The sequence below is a fragment of the Cryptotermes secundus genome, unplaced genomic scaffold (genome assembly GCF_002891405.2).
Source record: "Cryptotermes secundus unplaced genomic scaffold, Csec_1.0 scaffold19, whole genome shotgun sequence".
NCBI classification, from domain to species: Eukaryota; Metazoa; Arthropoda; class Insecta; order Blattodea; family Kalotermitidae; genus Cryptotermes; species Cryptotermes secundus.
Genome location: NW_019729897.1, coordinates 830,197 through 856,154, shown reverse-complemented (window position 1 = coordinate 856,154; position 25,958 = coordinate 830,197). Strand labels below are relative to the sequence as shown.

Below are 25,958 nucleotides of genomic sequence, written 5' to 3'. Positions count from 1 at the left end.
TGAGCCTAAATAATTATGCACTGCACCATGAAGACGTTTTTGGGGAGTGGATGGATAGACCCACGTGAGCATCGCCAGACTTTGGAGAAAGTGACACTGATTGGCCGCGCCATCGCTCAAGCGTTTGGTCGCTGGCTTCTCACCGCGGCGTCCCGGGTTCGATCCAGGGTCTGGTCAAGTAGGATGTGTGGTGGACAAAATCGCGCTGGGGCGGGTTTTCTCAGAGTACTTCGGTTTCCCCTGTCAATCGTCATTCTACCAAATTCATCATCATAATCACCCGGGGCAGGCTATAATAGGCCAATCAGTGGCCGCCGTGCCGAGTGAACCCAGCTGAACTCTACCCCCCAGTAAGCGAAGTGACACTGATTAGAATAGCAGAGCAGCAACAGAAAATACAAGTCAGCCACATGCATATGTCTCAGAGCTGTGTATTGAGGACTTTAATCATCATCAGGGTCATCGTCATCTACAATGAGGGATTAGGTGGAAGAAACCTACTCTGATCTTCAGCTCCATCTCCTCCCTGGTTTACCAATGTCTCTTTCACCTTAGTATATTAAAATTTACCTTTCGGAAGACAGTCGTAGTTCATTCTGCCCTTCGTCTTGAAATAATAATTTTGGCGTTAAGGGTTGTTTGGGGGATTTTTGCCTGACACATCGTCTTGTCTGTGTGTTGGTAAAAATGAACTGGCATTACTTTATAACTGACTTCCAATGTTCTGGTTATCCACTTCAGCAGAATTGTTAAAAAAATATGTTAAATATGCGTACGAACTTTTTACCAACATTTGTGCTTAAAAAGTAAATACGTCGACCGTAAGACGTCTTTAGGACTGTTCTTCATTTACATCATAGATCCGAACCGCTACGACTAGACACGTTACATTCAGCAAAACAAAGGAAATGATAACAAAAGTTGTCAGTTATGAAGAACTGCAGGATGTGAACATAAGGAACTAGTGCAGAATTACATTCGGAGATTCACAAATGTACAAATGAAAATGCAATTACCACTGATTTCTACAACATCAGTGATTCCATTTACCGTATGTGACTTAATCGAACATCGAAACTGCATGTCATGACAAAATGTTGCTGTAAGTTACGATAATGTACAAACTAAACTGCAACAGCGCCGTAACGTTAATTGAATTTGGCGCAATGAGGAACACTGTGAACCCTACGGAAGGTACGGATGGAGACCTACTCATAACCTTACTCCACCACGGTCTGTGAGTGAATGCGACCTTTCTGAGCCGTGGTTGGCCAATCGATCACGTGAAGTGCGCATGCCTAAAGCTACGGACCAGAAGCTTGTGCTTGTCGGCCTTGTCGGCGCGTCAATACCGGCAGAGAGTGCGATCGTTGATGGTGTAGTTGTGTGTTGCCGCGTTAAACCGGTCCATGTCTTACTGAATTGGAAAATAAAGACTTGCATATCTCCTATAAAAATATTGAAGAGTTTCTGTGATCATAATTTTAAGGCAGCATAAACAATTGAAATACATACCCATTATCCGTTATTTTGCGCTACGAGTGCATATTGTTAATATCGAAGACAACTTGAGTGCGCTGTTCAACTGTTTTGGGCCATAGACGTGGTCAATAGAATTCGTATTCTGTGGCAGCATAAGCATAATTTGAGTTTTGTTTGTCGGGTTTAGGCAGAAGTGTTTTTCGCTGTCCGTGAAATCGAAATCGGAAGGACACGCAAGGTAAGCTTATGTTTAAAAGTTAGCTAATGCGCAGAAACCAATATTACAGATGCAGTAATATTGCTGTACTTTGGTAGCAATACACGTCATGCAAAGGTATTGGTGTGTTGTTACAGATAATAGGTTTGTTGTAGATCCTTAGGACCGGAAACATGCCCACAACGTAAACAGTTATGTGTCTTGCATGAGAATGTAGTACAATGTACAGTGCGGAGCTCACCAGGGCTCCTTGGAGGTTTCTGCAATTGTTATAGTAGGAAACTTTAGTCTTGGGAAGGATGAGCACTTTGTCCCTCCTTCGTTCCTATAAACTCCAAGCGTTTCTGTTAAGAAAGTAGCTATAAAATTAATAGTGACAGTTATTTAGTGTCCAGACTGATTATGTCATACAGATCATTGGTTAGATAATTGACCTTGGCATAATCAAATCTTTATATAACCCTACGCTCCTAAATCGCGAAAGGTTATCACAGCAAGGATTTAAAGACGTTTTTATAATTTTATGTAAACATTATACATAAGATTATACAACGGAATAAACTGGAATCCTAATACACATCTCTGATTGATTCAGGAAACGTAGATTGTTTCCAATTCTTTATTGGGATCCGTGGTAACACAACAGTTCTTGGACGGATCCCAATGAAAAATAGATTGTTTGCTTGCAGGTTAATGACATTCTAAGCGTAGCGTGAATGGACTATTCCCGATGGTTAGATAAGATACAAACCACATGACTTTCTAGTGTGTTCGTAAGGCGACAGGATATCGTGATGCTATTATTCATGAATAAAAAGTAACGTAGAGAAAGCCGGTGGAAGTTTCTTGAACATGACTATTTTCAGTGATCCATCCAATCTTTCGTAAAAAGGACGGTACGGAATACACAAGAAGCTTGAATCACCGAAGGAAAAAAAAGAAACTATTGAAGTACTGAATTTTTTCAAACTGTGCGAACAAAGACAGATCCCGAAATTGCATTTACACCGTAAGTATCAATATAATTTTCTTACGTTTGTATTATTCGAGGAAACAGATGGCGCCTGCAGTTCAGAATCGTCTATCAAGTTCTTTAAACTGTGGGTCGCGACCAGTCAATCTGTCCCGGGAATAATTCACTGGGTAGCGGATTATGAGTTAACGTAATGTAAACTCAGTTGCTCGAAATTAATATTAAAATTTTGATAGGTCATTATATGTATTCTCATTTTATATTTTAATTGAGAAAATAAAAAGTCTTTGATCTTGTCAGAGTTCCTGACTACAGATCTAGAGGTTCGATTCCCTGCGCTACCAGATTTTCTGAGAAGTAGTGGGTCTGGAAATGGGTCCACTCAGCCTCGTGAAGATAATTGAGGCGTTACTGAATTGAAAAGCTGTGGCTCCAGTCTATAAAACCGAAATTAATGGCCGTCGGGATTCGTTGCCCTGACCACGCGACGCACCCTATCCGCTAAAGTTGGCTTTAACTTCGCCGGCAAGCGGCGGTCGCTCGGTCGGAATGGTTCGCTTGAGGACTAAAGCCACGGGGTTTATTTTTTTTTTTGTATTAAAATACTGATAGATTTTAAGTTATGCGTAATTATGTATTGAAGCATCATGTTGCTATGTCTTGAAACCAACAGTTAAGATATGCTTGAAAGTTGGATCCCAGGTCTGGTCAAGTGGGATTTGTGGTGGACAAAGTGGCGCTGTGGCAGGTTTTCTCCGAGTGCTTCGGTTTCCCCCGCCAATCTTCATTCCACCAATTGCTCCACAATCACCCTCCCCTATCATCTGGGGATGGTACAATAGGCCAGAAGTGGCCGTAGTACAAGGGACTTAGTCCCACCCCACTAGCAATAAAAAAATATGCTTCCGTTCCAGATAATAGAAAGTGATATTATTGGAAAATAACCAATCATAAACTTACTTTCTGATGATGTTTACAACAATGTGCCGTATGCATTCATGAACATGTCTCGACCGTGACTAACCGCCATTTCGTAATAGCAAATTAAGTCAAGGCATAATCTGCTGCAGAAGCCTGCATTGACAGATTTCCTGTATATATCGTGTTTAAATGTTATTCATTGCAGTAAAGTGACAAAGCGTCTACGGTACTATTTAAGTATGAATACCCTACTGGACGCTGTGTGAATGCGGGTATGCGCCTGCGAAATGTGGCACCTACTCAGAAAGAAAGAAAGAAAGAAAGAAAGAAAGAAAGAAACCCTTCATCCCGTCGAAGAGGAAACCTCATTTCCAAACATACAACCTGTCTTGGAAGGAACATAAATTAGGTCATGGGTCCCGACGGGGTCTGAAACCAAGAACGACTGTGCTGGCGAGGGCCAGCAGTAATTTACTGTACTGGACTCTGAAGCTGAATGAAGATCATTTCGTTTGAAATGTGTAGTTCCATTGGAATATAAATTTCAAACATAAGTTTGGCATTTGTTTTCGAAGATTATCACATTATTATTGTGTGTGATGGAAGCATATCCAAACTGCTAAGTCGAACCCAGCGTATTTGACTATTCGTTTTTAGTTGTAGATAAGTTTATAACATGTTTCTGTTAGTTGTCTGTGAATGCATGGAATATGATACTAGTTGCAGTTGAACAATATAGTGACTGTGACTTCGCTGTTAATCACATTCCAAGAATATAAACATGAACATCTGGTAATTTAATGAAGGGTATTTGAAATATTATTTCATCCAGTGTGCAGATAACTAAAATAGCAAACGAAAGTTTGTTCTTTGTAATTAAGTTCTTGAAGATGAAAACTTAATTCCGTCAGAAATAAAAAGACGCTTAGAGACAAAGAATGCTTAACTTACTGATAGAATTTAACAGATTTTCAAGAAGGAAACGTGATTTAAAGTCCTTCGTGCAATTCCTTAGTCATCATACTTGCTTACTCGCTCACTCTCTCACTCGTGGAGCTGAGCCCTTCTTGAGTAGCCGCCGATTCTGCAACTACTCAACAATTTCCCAACATTTTATGGAACCCGAAGGTTCATTACCGTGTTCACAAGAGCCGCTGTTCCGCTGGTCCCTATCCTGAGCCAGATCAATCCAATCCATACCATCCCATCCTACGTCTCTTAAGATCCATTTTAACATTATCCACACACCTATGCTTTGGTCTTCCCAGTGGTCTCTTTCCTTCTGGCTTTCCCACCAATATCCTACATGCATTCCTCTTCTCCCCCATTTGTTATACATGCCATGCCCACCTCATCCTCCTTGACTTGATCATTCCAATTATACTTGGAGAAGAGTACAAGTTATGAAGCTCCTCATTATGCAGCCTTATTTAAAATACTGCCGTTAATCATAAATCCTTGCTGCCTTCGTATCTAGTTGCATATTGCGTGCCGAAAGAGAACAGTTACCCATACAGTTTTTTTTTTTAATTCGCTTAGTGGAGGGTGGAGTCCAACTGGGTCCACTCGGCACGGCGGCCAATGATTGGCCTATTGTAGGCTGCCCCGGGTGATTATGATGATGGAGAATTTGGTGGAATGAAGATTGGCAGTGGAAACCGAAGTACTCGGAGAAAACCCGCCCCAACGCCAATTTGTCCACCACAAATCCCATTTAACCAGACCCGGGATTGAACCCGGGCCGCCGCGGTGGGAAGCCAGCGACTAACCTCTTGTGCTATGGCGCGGCCCACCCATACAGTTGCTGAGAAGAATGCTCTTCTGGCCTGAGTGGATATAGTCCGTATTTTTTTTTAGTGAGATATTTGATGAAAATTCATAACCTTTTCTGGTAGTGGTAACACAACATCCCCGAAGAATTTGTACTATTACAGAACGGAATCAATCGCCGTTACTCGGTTAGGCATATAGTCCCAATTTCACGAGAGCGGTGTATCTCATATTGAACAACATTTTCTGCGAGATAAGTACGGCAGAATGATCTCATGGACGACTTTCTGTGTTACTTAAATTAGCCATATTCACAACATTGGATGAATGGCGTCAGAAGAAAGTAATCTGAACAGGAGTAATCGAAAAGAAATTACAAATGTGACAACAAATTATAGTGGAACTGTTAAAATATGTAGTGGGAGGCAGGCAATCATTTTGATGTTTGGAATCGGTTTATCCATTATGGAACTTGGTTTTCAAAGTGTACAATATATGCCTCCAATCTTACGGGAAACATTTAAGAAAAAACTCCGTGCCTCGAGTCCGCAAGTGAACTATACCGACTGAGCGACCGCCGCTTCTCGGAAAAATTAGTGCCAACTTTAACGGATAGAGGGTGTCACATGATAAGCGCAATGAATCCCCACGGTCGTTAATTTTGGTTATCTAGACCGGAGCCTCTACTTTCCATCAAGTAGCTCCTTAGCGTAGTTGGTTCAGGTACTATGCTACAAGCCAGAAGGTCGCGGGATCAAATCCCAATGAGGTCATTGGATTCTTTTTCAATTTGCCTAATCCTTCCAGCCACACTATGACCCTGGGGGTTGACTCAGTCTCTAACAGAAATGAGTACGAGGAATATTCTTGGAATTTTCTTGGGGATAAAGGGCGGCCGGCGCATAAGGCTGAGAACCTTACCGCCATCTATGAGCCGATTGTCTAGAAAATGTGGCAACATCAACACCTTACAACCCTATGGGCTTTCATGGCCTGTTACAGGGATAGCTTTACTTGCTTTTACTTATCTCCTCAATTATCCTCACGAGGCTCAGTGGACTCCGTTCCAGACCCTCTACTTCTCAGAAAATCTTGTACCGCCGGTAACCGAACCCGGGACCTCTGGATCTGTAGGCAGGAACTCTCACCACTAGACCACAGAGGCAATATTTAAAGAAGCAGTTAAAAATGTTAATTTCATGAAAAGAAGCTTACCGAATGTCCGACTTATTTGAAAAATTTTGTACAGAGATTGGAGCCAATCACGCTTTTAGTTTGCCATATTGCAGTTGGTTCCTTACTTCTTTTGGCTTATTTTGGACTTCACCCATCGTCCGGTATATAAAAAAGGACAAAAATACCACAACGTTTCGGAGACTGGATCTGTCTCCGTCTTCAGGTGTATAAGGAAGGTTTAACCTACTCAGTTGGGCCCCTTAGAAAGAGCTAGTCTCAATCACTGGACGATTGGTTCCTTGTTCACGAGACGGAGTACTAACCGCAATATATTTAGAAATGTTATTTATATTTCCCTCGTTAAAAGTCGCTCCCACTTAGCGGACTCGGAGGCAAAGCAAGCAATCAAAGAAGGCAGAGATAATCAATTACTATTACCAATGGCAGATCTTAACTCCCAGCGGAAAAAAGAAAGGTAAAGAGGAGCTTCACAGATTCTGTCAAAACACCAAACGGGATAGGGGAGAAGGTTGCATTGAAAGGTACTACAGGAATGACCCGTCTCCGTGGTTCCGCGAGATAAAAATGAACCGTCGTGCCTTCGTGTCAATAAACCGTCTTAAAGTAAGCTTGAATACGTATATACAACGTTGTGTCCAAAGGGCAACACTGATGGACTTGACTGAGAACAGCAAGAAAGAATACCGAAAAGTCAGTTATAGAGCTATCAAGACTAGAGGAAAATAAGGATTTGTGCAAGGCTTCTGTTACTTCATAAATAAAATTCCTAATTTTNGTTAAGAGAGATGTTTAAAAACCGCGGGGTGACCGCTGTGAAAGAATAAGACATTTATAAGAATGTGCTACAGAGGGCCGGATGAACATTTCCTAGGCATTTTTTTTTAATAACATTAATTTTTTTGAAAATAAAAATGCTTATGCTTCAGTCATTGTCTTCGCTGAAAATTTTACCTTTACGTAGCATTACCACATATTCTATCAGGACGTCCTTTCCGATTTTTTTTTTAAGTTCTTAGAAATTATGCTAATTAAAAGATTGTAGAGACCGTAACTAGAGACGATATTTTCCATAACATCTCAGTAGTTTCGATGTGGTTTATAATAGTTGGGAGGACAGTGATGGATAACATTAGGATTGTAGGCCCGGTTAAGACAAAATCTTAACGTCATTTAATGTCGAACCTCGTAATATAATATAAAATATACTGTCAATGTTATATAGGGCCTACACATGTTATTTTCATGCTCAGTCACATGTCAAGTTTTATGTTGTCCCTTGTTATACGGAGCCGGGATAGCTCAGTCGGTATAGGGACTGGCTATGGGCTGGACGACCGAGGGGTCGGAGTTCGAGTCCCGGTAGGGTAAAGAAAATGTTCTTCTCCACTCGTCCAGACCGGCTGTGGGGTCCACCGGGAGCTCTTTCTCCGGGGGTAAAGGGGCTGGGGCGTGAAGCTGACCACTCACGTCCAACTACTGCTGAGGTCAAGAAAATGTGGATCTAGACATCCACTCCCCCGTGCGTCTCAATGGCGTAGTGCTTAATTAGCTAAGCACAGGAATGCCTTTTTTTTCCTTGGCACTACAGCCCCAATGGTCCTAGGCCTACCCCCATGAACTTCTCCGTTCACTTCGGTTTTTCTAGATCTTGCACATTTGGTAGGACTCCTTGGGCGGGTGATCAGCTCGTCGCAAGGCCTCTACCTGTACACAAACACAGAAAAACGCACACAGACATCCATGCCCTGAGTGGGATTCGAATCCACGACCCCGGCTTCCGAGCGAGCAAAGACAGTGCATGCCTTAGACCGCTCGGCTACCGTGACCGGCCAGGAATACCCTTACCTTACCCGTATTATACGGTTAGCGATACCTTTGCAGATATTTGCTAAGATCAGCGATTATGTCTGCTGTCAATAGCAACTCCGCAGCAGTTTACAGGCCGTTAAACTCATATTTCTGTCACTGCACTCTGAGTGGGTGGTCCATTCCTTGAAATGTTGCCAAGTTCTAAATGATATTATAATTTGTCACTTGTGCGCTTGTTGACCAAAACAATTCTGAAGAGCTTCCTCAGGTTTCAGTATGATTCTTGAAGATATTTAGAGAGAGATCCAGGATTTATAGATGGTATTAACGTGGCATGCAGTCGTGTTTTATATCACTTGTAATATCCGCCGAATTACCTCGTAAAAAGAAGCTTGGAGGAACAGCTTTCCTTCCTCACGGACGTATTTCAAGTTTCTTTGCACACGCCATAAGTTTTACACCCACTCTCAACGAGAAGATAAGATTACTTTCACAGGGGAATTTGAAACGTGTAGATCTATAAGATAAGCAGGGTCGGTTCAGTAATATTTCGATAGTTGCTTCCTGGTTGCTTCGAGAAGTCCTGCATGAAGATACCTTACAGTTTGTATGCATGAGTACCGAGCCATAATGTGAGTGCATAATGGGAACATGTCTCCCTTACGAATACATAATCTCCCCAACCANGTTGATTACAAAATAGATATTAAAACTGGCAGGAATATGTGGATTCTGTAACGTTAATAATGTACGTAACATCAAACTAACTTGTGAGTGACATGAAGCCATAAAATTGAAGTACAAAAAACTCGCATGCCATCTCAAAGTTGTCGTTAAGAGTTCCAAGCACTGTACATGACACATGAATGGTAAGCGATGACGTAACGTGCTGACTGCGCGTTCTGATAAAGCCAACTCCATAAGCACGGATAGGATGAATCACGGCAGTCAAGGACAAACAGAGATAATTCCTCTCAGCTGATAGGTATAATCCGTGGACCCGCTAGAAGACCACACTTTTCTCGGGCCATTATCTCCGTAACCGTTCAACTTTGGACATAGGTGTTTTGGGTTATATCGGCACACTTTAACATAAGGGACACCCTCCCGAAGTTTGGCACATTCCTCCTGGGACACCCTGAATATATATATGTGTGTGTGGTATTTTTATTTTAATTTATTTAACGTGAAAATTAGAATATACGAAACTATAATTTTGCCTGTGGTTCTGTATGGGTGTGAAACCTGGTCTTTGACATTAAGCGAGGAACATAGACTGAGGGTGTTAATTTCGGTTTTCTAGACCGGAGCCGCCATTTCCTTGAAATACGTCCTCAATTATCCTCACGAGGTAGTGGTCAGTTCTTTGCTATAGATCCAGAGGTCCGGGTTCGATTCCCGGCGCTACCAGAATTTCTGAGAAATAGTGGGTCTGGAACGGGAAGTTTTCCCTTAAAACAATTTAAAAATAATTTTCGACATGTCGAGTTGCCGAAGTTTTCAGTTCAAAACAGCTTAACGTGGATCATATTATCCGCAATTTTAATTTGGTACCTTCTTTCATGTCGTTGTCGAAAATGCGTAATAATTTAATCATATGGAATGCTGTGACTCGATGCATGCGGCCTTTCTCTGGTTTGAAGTTGGATATTCCTGAATTAGTTTCGTTGTAAGCAGATGTTTACTCACATGTTTTGTTCATGCAGGTGATACGCTAACAGTCACATTGTCTGTGTTTGTATATATTGACAAATAACTAACGTAATTAGTTCTTTGATGATTAATAGCCAAATTGTAGGGTATAACATATTCACCAGGGTCCAATGGCGCCTCTTCAGCATTCGTTATACAGGGTGATCATAAAAACCGCGTGAATCTTTAGCTGTTATGGATATGTTTTCACATACAAGTTTTACTTATCTAACTTTGATAAAATGTTGCAAATGATCACGTGCTTGTCGACACGCATAGAGGCTTATTCGCCGTATTTTCTTCTTTTCAAATCACTCACCGAATCGCTGTTGCGATTTTTTCAAGTTAAATGCTTGCAGTATTATTTAATAGGAAGGTATTATATCATTTACGCTGTACATCGCACCTTTCATGGCAAATGAGTTGGAGTTACGTCGAATGGTCTCTGTGAGCAGACATCCTTGTAAATTATTCCTACTCCGAAAACGTTGTTTAGGTATGAGAAATGTGAAATAGGAAATGTGTTGAGTGTCGGTTTACTGCTGTGTTATGTGTTGATACATGCTACGAAGCCGGTCACGGTAGCCGAGCGGTCTAAGGCATGTACTGTCTTCGCTCGCTTGGAAACCGGGGTCGTGGGTTCGAATCCCACTCAGGGCATGGATGTTTGGTGTGTGTATGTGTTTATTTTGTGTTTATGTTGTACTGTGTTTTTGCAGCGGCCTTGCGACCAGCTGATCACTCATCCAAGGAGTCCTACTATCTGTAAAATGCTCATGAAACTGAAAATCTGGGGCCAGGGCCCAAGGGGGCTGTAGGGCCAGTGAAAAAAAAACAACAAAAAAACATGCTACGAATATGAGATACACATACGTATTTTTATCTTTAGCTGTGCGTGTAGACAGGACTTAATCACTTTATAATTTTCCCGCTTCGGAGGTTAATATATCTGCCATGTTGTTATTACACATTACAGGAAATTCAAAAGTACGAGTTCTGAACGACCTCCAGTGGCGTCGTGGGTTCGATAGATTTCGAAAAAAAAAAAAATCGGCCAGCTACCGCAAATGTGGGCTGCGGGACATAGAGACTCAGACTCAGACTCAGACTCAGACTCAGACTCAGTGTAGCCATCCCGGAACAAACTTTCTTTTCCAGAAAGGGAAGTGAATTCTGAGAGAACCTAGTTCTTTACTAGCTCGCACTTCTCAGTCGCCTTGACCAGTACCTGGTCCATGACAACAGTTAGTCAGCAAAATGAAGAAAAGAAATGTAATTTTGATACTATACCTAAAAACATATCAACAGGAGAGTGTCATGCACTGCACTATATTGATATTCCGCAGTTACATGTAGGTTACTTGAGAGCCTGTTGCAAATCGTTCGGCAAGTCCAGCGGAAGAGAGACAAGGCCCTCATGTCCACTCTTCGCGCTTGTTTTTGCATTCGCACGCAGTCGTTAAGCTCATAGGTCAACAAAACGCAGGCAGAACTCAATCAGATCACAGTATCTCCATGAGTTAAATTTCCGTTTCAGAGAATGAGAAAACTTGAAACTGGAAACGAAACTTAAAAAAATTCGGTGTCCTGTGCAAGGCGTCTGAGGAATTTTCGAGTGTATTACTGTTTAAATCCAGTTTCTCTTCAGTGCGCTCTCAGCTTTTTGACCTCGTGACACCCTCTATCCACAAAAGTTGGCACTAACTTCGCCGACAAGCGGCGGTCTCTCGGTCGGTGAAGTTCGCTTACGGACTGGAACCACGGATTTCTGTTTGGAAGTGTAAAACCCTAAAGTTTATGCCGACATCTTGATACTCTCCTTACGTAACCGCTTGTCCCATAGGAGCCGATATCACACATGAAAACTCACTGCTCCGTTGTGTAACACACTTTTCATTTCGTCACAGGAAATAACACGGCCGAGACGTGATACCTTATCTAATAGGCCAAATACAGTAGCAGTAACAATATGAGGCCTGTGTTTGTGAGTGGGCCGGCACATGAGGCAGTTCAGTGATTCATTGAGCTGATATTGAAACAGAATTGCACGACCACGCCATGAAATCGGATGTGAGCCAACCGATCTGATGCGAATAGCGCGTAGGGTTTCCGCCGGAATGGCCGAACGATTTGCGAAAGCCTTTCAAATTATCTCCTGGTATTAAACCTGTAGTTGTTTAACGTCAGATGTTTCTATCTAACTGAACGTGGCGGTAGAGTGAACAACATTCATTCATATTTGGTAGATTCGGAGTTCAAATCTCGGCTGCAGACCGGCTGTCATGACCGAGGGTTTTCGTAGTTTTCCTCAGTCCTTGCAGGAAACTGCAGGAACAGAAGGTCTGCCTCGAATTAGGCCACGACCACTTTCATTAACATCCTTTCCAATTAATCATTCGCAAATTACCGTACCATTCAACGAAATGTGGCATATTCTGAGCTACAAAAACGTAAATAAATAAATATATAAATGCCGCCTGTTGCAGTTATTCACGTATTTGCAGATGGAATTAAACTCTAAAGCTCGGTACGAACATAAAATGTCGTGGGTTACAGTCTCGGAGAAACTTTCTGAATACGTAATTCTACTTAATTTGGTTCATCTTGGTCCGTCACACTAGTAACTGTATATAAGATTTTTTACCACCGTCCAGTGTGATTGATTTTTTTTTATTCCTAGTGGGGTGGGACTAAGTTCCTTGTACTGCGGCCACTTCTGTGCCTATTGTACCAGCCCCAGCTGATAGGTGAGGGTGATTGTGGAGCAATTGGTGGAATGAAGATTGGCAGGGGAAACCGAAGTACTCGGAGAAAACCTGCCCCAGCGCCACTTTTTCCACCACAAATCCCACTTGACCAGACCCGGAATCGAACCCGGGCCGCCACGGTGGGAAGCCACGGACTAACCGCTTGAGCTATGGCGCGGCCAGTGTGATTGATAAAAGTTGTTTTTAATTTTTTATCTTTTACATGTTTCGCTCAAAAACACTATCTTCAGAAGGATATTATGAACACATATGGATACTACTATTACATGTCATAGATACAGGTATAAATGTTATATCTTTTAACTAATGGTAAGATGTACATTGATATGTTAAAACGTCTAAAATTATTACAGTAAGTCTGTTTCCAAATTAGTGTACAATATTTGTTCTAATCTAGAGCCAATTTCTTTCGTATCGTTACACTTCTCCTTGAATGTATGTATGAGGGGTAGGCCTCCTCGGCCCTTGCACCGAGACCTACAGTGGTCTGTTGTGCTTTACACTTCTCCTTAACGGAAGATGAATACATTCCACAACACAGTGTAGCCTGTAAACTGGACCACGATAGCGCCCCATGGAATATATTCATCCTCCATTAAGGAGAAAGTATGTAACGACACGAAACAAATTGTCTCTAGATTAGAACAAATATTGTACACTACTTTGCAAACAGACTTACTGTAATAATTTTTAGACGTTTTAACAAATCAATGTACATCTAAGCATTAGTTGAAATATATAATGTTTATATCCTTCTGAAGATTGTCGAAACTTTTATCAGTCACCTTGAACAAACAAAAACTCCGTGGCTTTAGTTCGCAAACTAACTATACCGACCGAGCTACCGCCGCTTGTCGGCGAAGTTGATGTCAACTTTAGTGGATAGAGGGAGTCGCGTGGTCAGCGCAACGGATACCCACGGCCTTTAATCTCGGTTTTCTAGACCGGAGCCGCTATTTCCTTGAAATAGCTCCTCAGTTATCCTCACGAGGCTGAGTGAACCCCTCCCAAACCCACTATTTCTCAGAAAATGTGGTAGCGCCGGGAATCGAACCCGGGACCTCTGGATCTGTAGCCAGGAACTCTAACCATTAGACCATAGAGGCGGTCTCAGTCACACTGGACGGTGGTTAAAAATCTTGTATTCGTAATTCTACATTTTGTATATTCTAATCGGCAAGTTGGAGAGGGTCAGTAGCAAAATACGACAATCTCTGCTCTTGCTAACATTTAAGCTATAGTTATCGGGTCAAATTCCAAGGACTTAAAGCTGAAAAATTAAGTTAATCGCCAACTTCCTTCTAAAAAGTAACAGAACGCGTGGAACTTAACTACCATGCCCTTGGTAAACCGTCACAGCGTACCACTTAGACGCAACGTTTACTGCGGATGTTAATTGTTTATCTTTACCATTTATGTACTTTATCTGTATGATGAGATAAGTTTCCTATAAACTGTAGCCGGTATTGATAAGTTTATTTATGTTCCCTACAGGCCGCGCCATAGCTCAAGCGGTTAGTCGCTGGCTTCCCACCGCGGCGGCCCGGGTTCGATCCCGGTTCTGGTCAAGTGGGATTTGTGGTGGACAAAGTGGGGCTGGGGCAGGTTTTCTCAGAGTATTTCGGTTTCCCCTGCCCGTCTTCATTCCACCAGTTGCTCCACAATCACCCTCACCTATCATCTGGGGCTGGTACAATAGGCCAGAAGTGGCCGCAGTACAAGGGACTTAGTCCCACCCCACTAGCAATAACAAAAATATGTTCCCTACATATTACGCAGGCTTGTTTAAACAACAAGTGAAACCTCTTGGCAGACAGGTCTAGACAGTGGCCCTGTGAGTTCTACACAAGTAAGCTTGCCGATTCTTGGCCTCAAATCACGCTTTCTCCGTAGTAAATTGGGTCGGCTGGTCTGGTGAATGTAAAAATAGCTTCGCATAAACTCGTCGACAGGTACACCGAATTGTAGCACGGGCGCAAAGTTAACACGGAATCTGCTGCTAGTTGCCTAATGGAGTTCGTCAACAGTAAGAGCTTTAAGTTTATCTATGTTAGAGGAAATTCCTTAAATAGGAGCCTAATGATGTGAACTTTTCGCAGGTAGACGGTGGGTAAAATTGTCCCTGTGCTTAACTAATTAAGCACTACGCCATTAAGGTGTACGGGGCAGTGGATGTATAGATCCCAGGTAGATGAGATCTGGAACTTTTACGGCGTTGAGAATGAAGAATTTCTGAGATCTTAAACTTATTCTGACACTGTGTAGTTTGGTCGGTATGGAAGATGCCTGAGGCATCCTCACTCAATTCTGATCTTCACGTAGTCTGATGTATTGTGTTTAAATCAACGAGATTGAAATGGGCTTTGGCCTACAGCTAAGCGTGGGGGGAATCGAGTAATGAGCCCCAGAATTTTGATTGTCGATTTCATGAAAACGGTTATTTCGGAGATAAATTCTCGTATGCAGAATTATGATGGTCAAAGGTAATAAGGTAATGTTGTCCCAGTGCTTAACTAATGAAGCACTACGCCATCAAGGCATATGGGGCAATGGATGTATAGATCCACATTTTCTTGACCTCGGCACCAGTTGTAGGTGAGTCGTCAGCTTCACGCCCCGGCCTCTTTACCCACGGGGAAAGAGCCCCCGATACCCATTAGACAGCAGGTTGGGTGGACCCCAGAGCCGGTCTGGACGACATGGAGGAGAGAAAATTCTTGACCCTAAGGGACTCGAAATCCGAACCCTCAGTCGTCCAGCCCGTAGTCAGTCGCTTTACCAACTGAGCTATAGTGTATGGAAATTGTTTGCGAGGATGTGAACCGAATTTAATACCACGGAATTGGGGAAAACAAGATTAGGTCATGTAAGTTTTGAGGTTTTCACGGCGATGACAATGAAGAAAGTTGTCTTCTGGGTTTAGGCACCGTGTATTCTTCGTTTTGGCCGACGTTTCGGAGGAACGTAGCGCCTCCATCTTCAGGGCAGTTGAATAGCTGCGGAGAGCAGTAGCTGCTACTGCTACAGCTACTGCTCTCCGCAGCTATTCAACTGCTCTGAAGATGGAGGCGCTACGTTCCTCCGAAACGTCGGCCAAAACGAAGAATACACGGTGCCTAAACCCAGAAGACAACTTTCTTGAAGATTAGGTCATGTTACCAACCAGGATATTACACAGCAATGTGGAATTCAGCCAATAGGAGAATGGATCTTAAAACGGCTAGCGGGTTGGGATAATCATATCTCACGAATGACGGAAGACAGAATTGTCGCAGTTGAGATAATATACCAAAAGGAAGAAGTCCCAAGAAGCGCTAGTCCGACGTTTCTTCAAGAAACACGCTGTGAGCCTAACAGAAAGAAAGAAAAAGAAAAGAAAGAAAGAATGTATGAAAGAAGAAGAGGAAACATTGGGCCGAAGGTCAGATTTTTCGTCAGAGATGATAAAGCGATTATTTTTCAAAGCTAATTAGCGATACGTTATGAAATGAAGATGTTACGTATCGTCATATCAGATTTAATGATGGTGACGAATGGTGGGTCTCGATGTGTGAACAAAATCTAGTTTCAGTACCTTTAAGTAGACTAGATACCGATCAGGACGATCAAGAATTGCAAGATTATCGTAGAATGTGTTTCGACATTCAGTTAAGTACGAATGGCTCACCTCCATTTAGCGATGTGGTCAAAAAGAGTGGGGCTATAACTCCACTCCCCCCTAGACTTCGTGGCATGATGTTTAGTTAATTAAGCACAAGGGCAACTTTACTTTTTAGCCAATTTTCCTGAAGTGGGCTTATGCGATCTCCTTGCTGTCTGTGTCTCTGTGAATCACCCCTCTTTGTTAAACATGATATATGTATCATGGCACCTGAGCCCGTTTGAACGGCGTACTTCATCAATCTCTAGGTCTGTATGTGTATCCCTCCTATCGTTGCTAGGTAACAACTCGGCAAACACGTTCCCGCGTCAAGAATTGTTGGAGGTCCATGTCGCATCAAAGGAAAGTAGGCTATTAGTTCTTACCACAAATTATTGTATTTATTCTATGCGAATGATTAATATGAATTTGTCTAGGTTCATTCTATTTTGTATTGAATGAAAGATGCTTCCCCGTTCTTACCTAGTATCCTCGTATCTAATATGGTCTAGTCTTGTGCAGCCCTCGACTGTCCTTAAGTATCTAATTTCTCCTGAGTGTCTCTTGCTTTAATTGTCCAAGATTTACACCCATACAACAGACTAGGTAGTGAGATTACTTCATAAATTTGTAGCTGTGTTTGCAGTTAATGCTGATCACAGTGGCCGCGTGGTCTAAGGCATGAACCGTCTTCGACCGCTCGAAAGCTGGAATCGTGGGTTCGAATCCCATTCTATGCATGAATATCTGTGTGCGTTTATTCTGTATGCAGGTAGCGGCCTTGCGGTGGCCTGATCCCCCGTCCAAGGAATCCTACCGACTGTCTACAAGATTAAGAAACCGAGAAAGCAGCCACAGTTAGATAACAGTGTTTGCAGTTAATGAGCGCTCCAACTTGAAAGCAACAAATAAATGCATTGGAATGTGACGTATATGGAGCTGTGATGCAATCCTTGCTTTAAATCATGCAGCAAATTAGCCTTTGCCCATAGGAGATCAAGATATTCCTAACATCATCGTGTACACTGCGGTGGGCGATCTGTATATTCAGGAAATGTGTTCATCATTTGCAAAAATACAGTTAGAGTAAGCCACAATCTCTTGAAGTAAGCGATAAGGATATTATAGCAACGAGAATTAGCCATTTATGTACCTGAAACACAGTTAGCTTGAAGCATAGGCGCTTTAAGTCTCCTGTATATAGTATTACTGTTTAAAATATATAAAAATGAACTTTATTGGTCACTGGGGGGCACCCGATAGCTACAAGCCCGAAGGTCGCGGGTTCGAATCCCGATGATGTTTTTTGATTTTTCAGTTGATCTAACCCTTCCAGCCTCACTATGGCCCTATGGTCGACTCAGCCTCTGAAAGAAACGAGTACCAGGAATCTTCCTGGGGGTAAAAGGCGGTCGACGCGTAAGGCTGACAACCTCAGCGCTATCTGCGAGCCGATTTTCTAGAAAATGTGGGATCCTCGACGTCTGAAACCCTATGGTCCTCCACGGCCTGTTACAGGGATAGCTTTACCTTTCATTTTTTACGACCACTAGCCACTCATATACTTGAGACCTAGTTAACTTGAAGCGTGGGAGCTTTAATCTCCTGTGTGTATAATATTAATGTTTAAAATATACAAAAATAAATTTTATCGCTTACATATGAGTACAGACTCAGTCCGATGCCGAGTCGGAAGTGCTCGAATAGAAGATACGAAGACATTTTAGCCGCGAAAGAAGTAAATTGTCAAAAGAAAAGAGAATATTGCATAATATGGAATTTTTATGTCTTAGGCCTACGTGTACCTTCTATGCACTAGAGTTACCGGTCTCCTAAGATAAGATTTCTACCTAATCTGATAATCAGAATTTTGGAAGGAGCAGCCACCTATATCTTAAGAACATAAGAATGTGGAGGCAACAACATACTTTGAAACGTTAACATTTCTCTATGTCACATCTCATAAGACCACAAATTTAATATTTACGTTCGAAAGAACTCATTTCCTGAATGTTACGTTTCAGCCATCACATATTCTACGAAGATGATGGGACAGCTTGTGGAAATAATGAAAACTGGAAATAATACAAAATCGGTAGAGTGAAGGTTTTCTGTAGGTACCAAGGAGTAAGAGAACGGCGTTAAAATAGAATACAGTGAGCCTGGCTGCGATGATACGAGTGGATGATCTGGCTGAAAATATTAGGTGGCTTTCTATGAAGAGCTTGTAGGGAATCCTGGGTCAGCATGATACATACAGATGCTCAAAGGAGACGTTCAAACAGGGTGTTGAGGAAAATAATTGGACCGAAGAGAGATGAAGTGACAGGAGGTTGGAGAAAACTGCATGATGAGGAGCCTCATAACTTATACGCTTCTCCAAGTATAATTAGAATGATCAAGTCAAGGAAGATGAGGTGGCAGGGCATGTAGCACGAATGGGGAGAGGATAAATGCATGTAGGATATTGGTGGGAAAGCCAGAAGGAAGGAGACCACTCGGAAGACCAAGGCGTAGGTGGGTGAACAATATTAAAATGGATCTCAGAGAGATAGAGGGGATGATATGGATTGGATTTATCTGGCATAGGATAGGGACCGCTGGAGGATTCTTGTGAACACGGTAATGAACCTTGGGGTTCCATAAAATTCTGTGAAATTCTTCAGTAGCTGCGCAATTGGCCACTCCTCAAGGAGGGAGTGAGGGTGACGTCTGAACCTTCTAGCAAAAGGGACGAACCCTTTAGAATCTTCATTATGGTATAAAACAGAATGGTGTCAGTGAAGAGAAAGGTATATAGTAGAGCCATTATGTGTTAATAAACGCTACTAAATAATCACGAATTTTTTAAATGATCTGTGTTAAGTGAAATTTTGTTTTATCTTGTGGCAGGTCCTAATGTCCCACGAGCCCTGGTCGTTGCCGCCAAAAGATGGCTTATACGACCCCGTCAATGAAAGGGACGCATGTGGTGTTGGTTTCATCGTGGCAATTGATGGACGGCGATCTCACAAGGTAATGCATCCAGTTTGCTGTTGACAGAGTTTCATTGGTGAAAAAGAAACAATTACCTTATTTACTTCGCTTTTACAGATCACATGTAATTGCAGTCATCTTCACGATAATTTAGATGGACTCTGAAATCGTGACGTGCGTCGCATTGAGACATAGGAAGGTAACCGCTGCTAGTCACAATACCGACTGAGCTGTTAACAGCTCCCCAAACCCCTCTTAACACGCTGAATTAGGTCTCTGCTGGTTTTCAGAAGGTACCGGTGTATAGTTGGGGACCGCCTCTGTACTGGATACAAATCCAGAGGTCCCAGGTTTGATTCCCGGCGCTACCAGATTTTCTGAGAAGTAGAGGGTCTGGAACGGGGTCCACTCAGCCTCGTGAGGATAACTGAGGAGCTACTTGAATTGAAAAGTAGAGGCTCCGGTCTAGGAAACCGAAATTAACGGCCATTGGGATTCGTTGCGCTGACCACGTGACACCCTCTATCCGCTAAAGTTGGCACTAACTTCGCCGACAAGCGACGGTCGATCGGTTGGTATAGTTCGCTTGCGGACTAAGGCCACGGAGTTTGTTTGTGGACATTTTTAAGCGACCTTTTTTGGCGATAAGAGAAAAATAAAGGCGGGTCCAATCTTTAAGAAAACTTGGCACATTTTACATGGATATGGAGACGTCTGCCCCTACGCCTGCTTCGGCTTTTATTTCGTTTCCTGATTACAGGCATATTCTCTTTTTCTTTCCTGTTGCTTCCACTTTGGGGCTTCATTTCCCTTCAGTTTCTTAATTTAGACAGTCGGCAGGACTCCTTGGACGGGGGGNGGGTCAACCCGACGGCGGCCTCAACCTATACAGGACATCACAAACGCAAAACAAAGACAGACAAACATCAGTGCCTTCAGTGGGATTCGAACCCACGATCCCAGTGTTCGAGCGGGCGAAGACATTTCATGCCTTAGACCGCGCGGCACCTGTGATCAGCCTTCAAGAGATAGAAATTTGAATTATAACCCATCTTTAATTTTTAATTAATGCTTGACTCAATATGAGCCAATTAGAATACAAATACGATATTAGGAAATGTACGAGATGATGGTCACAGTGTTTACCCAAACACCTGGTACTAACGGTGCTAATAAAAGAATGCATTGTACTCGTGTGAAATAGGCCACACAGCAATATTTGCGAAAATAAGGCCGAAAAATATTAGTTGCTGAAATGTAACGTAATATAATAGTTGAATTTGCCCAACTCGCTGAAACTTTCTTCAGTAAAATACTAAAGCGTTTCCCACCTCACTGATTCGCCCGGCCATCTGTTGGTATTGTCGATGAAAAAGCTAAAAATAGAGTATGAAGGTGAAGAGGTCTTCAGTGATGTTAGTGTCTTTGTTCCGTTCTGTGTGCCGACATGTACGGGCAGACAGACATACGGCTCGAAAATGGAGTTGCCAAGGAAGGGCACAAGCCGGCAAGGTTTGCGGAATGCCCAGCGTTTCACGGAAAGACGTTTTTCGAATACGTATATATGGCTACAGGATTGATCTGTCACTGTGGTCTTATGTGCCGGTCACAGTAATTAATTATTTATTTTTATTCGCTTAGTGGGGGGTGGAGTCCAACTGGGTCCACTCGGCACGGCGGCCACTGATTGGCCTATTATAGCCTGCCCCGGGTGATTATGATGATGGAGAATTTGGTGGAATGAAGATTGACAGGGGAAACCGAAGCCCTCGGAGAAAACCCGCCCCAGCGCCACTTTGTCCACCACAAATCCCACTTGACCAGACCCGGAATCGAACCCGGGCCTCCGCGGTGGGAAGCCAGGGACTAACCGCTTGAGCTATGGCGCGGCCACCGGTCACGGTAGCTTCACGGTCTAAGGCATGTACTGTCTTCACTCGCTCGGAAGCCGGGATCGTAGGTTCGAATCCCACACAAGGCATGGAAGTTTATATATATATATGTGTGTGTGTGTTCATTCTGTGTCGGTGTTGTCGTATGTTTAGGAAGAGGTCTTGCGATGGGCTGATCACTCGTCCAAGGAGTTCTACCGTCTACAAAATGATCATGAAACTGAAAATCAAAGGTCAGGGCCGAAGGGGTCTGTTGAGCCAGTGAAAAGAAATGTGCTCTTATGTGCGGTATGTTTTCTGCAACGTTGCGACCTACATGATAAGAACAAATAATGGATTTGTTGACATTCTCTTTTTCCTTATTGCTGTGTTTACATGTAAACTGCTACAAAACGGCTAGTGGTAGTAGTTCTCACAAGTTTTGCGACATTTTTACTCCAGTATACAGGTTTAGCCTAAAAGAAAAGACACTTTCAAAGTTTTACAGAAAGAAGAGTTTTAATAGCATGGCCGAGATACTTACATGATTTGAAAAGTATGCCCTGAAGTTTACATGGGCACACCCTTTTACGGGATACAGCACAAAAAACGTTCACTTTAGGTGAATCCCTCACACGCTCTACTACAGCTCTCGGTTTCTCAGTTCCCCATATACGAACGTTGTGTTTGTTCACCGTACCGCTAATGTGGAACGTTGATTCGTCACCGAAAACTGCCGGTTACAGAAATCATTACTTGCTTCCTTCCGTTGCTGCATGTCCATACAGAATGAGTGACGGAGGATTTTGTCGTTTTCAGTGAGGATCTGCAATAATTGCAACCGGTAAGGGAACTTTCGTAAACGTATACGCAAGATATTGCACACAGTCTTTTGTGGAACTTGAAGTTCTACACTTGCATGTGTTGTCGACTTTTTTGCGCTGCGCGTGTAAGTTTCACGAGCACGAGTCACGTAAACTGTCTCTTTCTTTTAAGCTAACTCTGTATTATGGTTTATATAAATTGTTACCACCCGTTGAATGTATGTTTTATGGAACACACTGTACAGTACGTGACGTCTGCCTTCGAACGTTAGCCTCTCTATCTTAACTCGACATTTGTCTGGGGCAAGGTCGTTTGTTCGCAGACAAGACACGTTCAACACAAGATATTAAATAATACATAATTATACTGTGCAACACTTTTCCCCGAAGCTGTTGTGAAAACAGTAAAGAAGAAAAAATTAAATTGTCCCTGTACTTGATTAAGCAGCCACCCATTCTTAACCTTCGCAGTAGACAGAGGCCGTGCGACAGGAAATGCGAGTGGAGCCGGAGGATGTTGCGCGTGGACAGGTTTAAATCCTCATTGGCCAGCAAAAAGAATGAATGCTTACACGACTGTCATAGGCAGTAGGCTGTATGAATTCAGGAGATTTCCTTTCGAATTCTAATTCGGAGTAAGAATAGCATTCGTGTTACGAACAGCGTTACGCATCGTAACCTACTAATCAACACCCGGAGAGAGGGGAAATGAGTTAAAAATTACTTGCACAGAATCCTGTCCTCATGGAGTATTGCGTTGTTACTGATGAGGATTTGACGACTGAGTCATGGCGGTACAACGGTTATATGACGTGTATAAGCAGTACTATACCTTACAGTCTGTACAGAAGCTGAACGGTGTTAATTTCATCACCGGACTCACTCTGCGAAAGGCTGATTACGTATCCGTGGGGTTTATGGCATAATATACAGGATGTTTCACGACTTAGGGCATAACTGCGGGAGGTGATTTACTAGGTCTTTGTGATCAAAAAAGTTCAAATAAACATGTGTCCGATTTTGGACGGTTACGGAGTTATGTCCGTTTTTTTCATTCCCGTACACGCCCTCGTATGAACCGCGTCTCTCAGCTGGCAGGTCGCTATTTTTAACCAGCTACAGACAGAGCATTCTCGTTATCTCGACACCTGAGAAGTACCTAAGGCATGGTGGGTTGGTATGTCCGGCACGGTTCACAACCAATCGGCAGCCTGTGTTGCGGCCGGCGATGACATTTTCGAAAATCAGCTTTAAGCACCAATCAATTCAAATTAAAGGTAATTTCACGAAGTTAACTTTACAGTCATACTTCAAATGTATTATGTATTATGCTGGGTTATTGTTTTGTTCCGTTTATTGTCAGTAATCGTTACCTTCTATTCTGAGTTTAAAACGGTCATAACTCCGTAACCGTCCAAAATCGGACACATGTTTATATGAACTGTTTTGATCACAAAGAACTATGAAATCACCTCTTGCAGTTATGCCCTAAAGTCGTGAAACACCCTGTATGAGCCGGGATAGCGAAATCAGTATAACAACTGGCTGCAGGCTGGACGACCAAGGGGTCAGAGTTGCAGTCCCGGTAGGAGAAAGAAGTTATACTTCTTCATATCATCCAGACCGGCTCTGAGGCTCACCCGTCATCATAGTCAATGGTTGCAGGTGGGGCTCTTTTCTCGGGGGTAAAGCTGCCGGGACGTGAAGCTGACCACTCACCTCCAACTAGTACTGAGGTCAAGAATATGTTAATCTATACTTCCACTCCACATACGTCTTTATGGTGTAATGCTTGATTAGTTAAGCACAGGGACAACTTAACTACGTGATATAAGAGTTGCAAGAAATGCTGCATATGCAGAACTGATGTTAGTGGAAAGGGTACAGCGATTAACGATTTAAAGGTTGCAACTTGGGATGCCTTGGACTGGGAATCAGAAAGGAAACTGAAGCACCCTGAGAGGAAACCTGCCACTGTACCACTTTACCCGTTACAAATCTGACGTGGCCACATTTATGATTGGTCCCGGGCCGCCGTGGTATGAAGCCAGGCGCAGGAGAGAAAATCTGCATGTGAGTTCTTAACTTGTGTTCGGCGTCTCTGTGAGTATGGAAGTAGCACGAGTCGCCGGAAACTAACAAATGTAATCATTTTTACCGCTTTGGTTCCATACCAGCTCCTCTGTCCGGTAGTTACCCTAACTTTCAGATATCCCTCCACTTAACTCTTATCTGCAGTTACACGTATCGCGTCGAGTAGAAAATACACGGCGGTTCTAATCGGGGTAGCTCTGCCGGTATAGCGATGGGCTACGAGCTGGAAGTCCGAGGATTCGGAGTTCGATTCTAGGCTGCAGCATTATACTTCTCTCATCTCCCCAGCGTCTATATCGTTTCCTGGCCGTGCCCATCAATCATCCTAATCATTGGGTGCCGCTGGCTCTTTCCGCAGGGTCAAAGCGACTGGGATGTGAAGCTGACCACTCACATATAGTGTCAACGTTAAGAATCTGTGGGGTCACACTCCCCCATACGTCCTCTTGGCGTGGTGCCTATTTAAATAATCATATGTACAGCTTTACCTTCGCTGAAGTTAGACGTATTGAGGGCTGCTGAAAACGTGTGAATCCCTCAATATGGCGACATCGATTTTTCTCAGTGTTACAGTGCTTTTCGTATAAGCTGCTTTTATGAGAAAATGAAAACGGCGCCTTTTTTTGGAGGTTTTGTCTGTCTGCCTCAACTTAATATCGCTGTCTGAACCACTGAACATGTTCTTCAAATTCCATATGGGAGATTTTTACCAAACTTCTGTGAGAAATTAAAATTTTAAAACTTATTTACACATAATAATAAGAGCTAATTTTACGCAAGGCCATGATTGGATTTTTTCATGTATATAAGAAAACATTTCTCAGGTTTTATGCAAATTCGATATAAGAGATTTCCACCTAGCGTTGTTGGAAAATTCCTGTCTTCAACCATATTGGTCCATAATAAACCCTTATTTACTTAGAACCATAAGTAAAGAAGCTCGTGTTAACCCATAACCAAAACATCTTTGATATTATGTTATACCTGGGTGTGCCACCTTAAGTCCTGTGTTTAACGAGATGTCCGATATGGCGATTTTGGTTCCAATCGTATGTTGAAAAGAGAGCGATGACGTTATGATTTCCGTCACTGTAATGACGTACCCTCAAAGATGTTTTAAGCAGAGAATACTTCGCTACGTCTCCAGAAGCTTGTATCTCAAGACTGGGTGAATCCCTTGAAGGTGAGGTATGCTAGGCAGTACAGATTCAGTAAAGAAGCAGGTCTACTTATCTCCTTCCTTTTGTATCAGATTCAGTTTATATTAACGTACTGCATTGATACCGTATTTACGCATGTATAGGCCGCAGCACAATTTTCAGACAGAAATTATAGAAAAAATAATTTTCTTGGAATATTATTTCAGGAGTAGAAATTATTCCGAAATTTGGCAACGTTTAACATTCCTAAGTTCGCAACTAGCGAAAATAACGGTACCGCTCGGAACAAAGGCATTGCGGGGGAGAGTTATAACCTTTTCGCCTTTACTTGACTTGCCTGGTTAGTTCTGAGTGAAACATGGGTCGAGTAAGAGCAGGTTATACGTCTAAATTTAAACTTCAAGTGGTGCGTTACGCACAAGAACACGGAAATCGAGCAGCAGGGAGAAAATTCGACGTTGACGAAAAATATGTGCGAAGATGGATACTAACGAAAGATGCCCTTGAAAAAAGGCCACAAAATCTACAATCTTTCCGCGGAAAGAAAGCTAAATTTCCAGAACT

The 25,958-nt window shown here is 42.7% G+C and overlaps 1 protein-coding gene across 2 annotated transcripts in view; it reads left to right on the top strand.

Annotated features, from left to right (window-relative positions):
- Nucleotides 1-1,357: 1,357 nt before the first annotated feature.
- Nucleotides 1,358-25,958, top strand: part of LOC111865708 (glutamate synthase [NADH], amyloplastic) — a 141,191-nt gene continuing 116,590 nt past the window's right edge. For both annotated transcript variants that reach the window (XM_023853939.2, XM_023853938.2), the window contains exons 1-2: nt 1,358-1,720; nt 19,362-19,484. In XM_023853939.2, the coding sequence (XP_023709707.1) occupies nt 19,368-19,484 (117 nt within the window). In that variant the 5' untranslated portion in view covers nt 1,358-1,720; nt 19,362-19,367. The remainder of the gene's footprint in view (nt 1,721-19,361; nt 19,485-25,958) is intronic.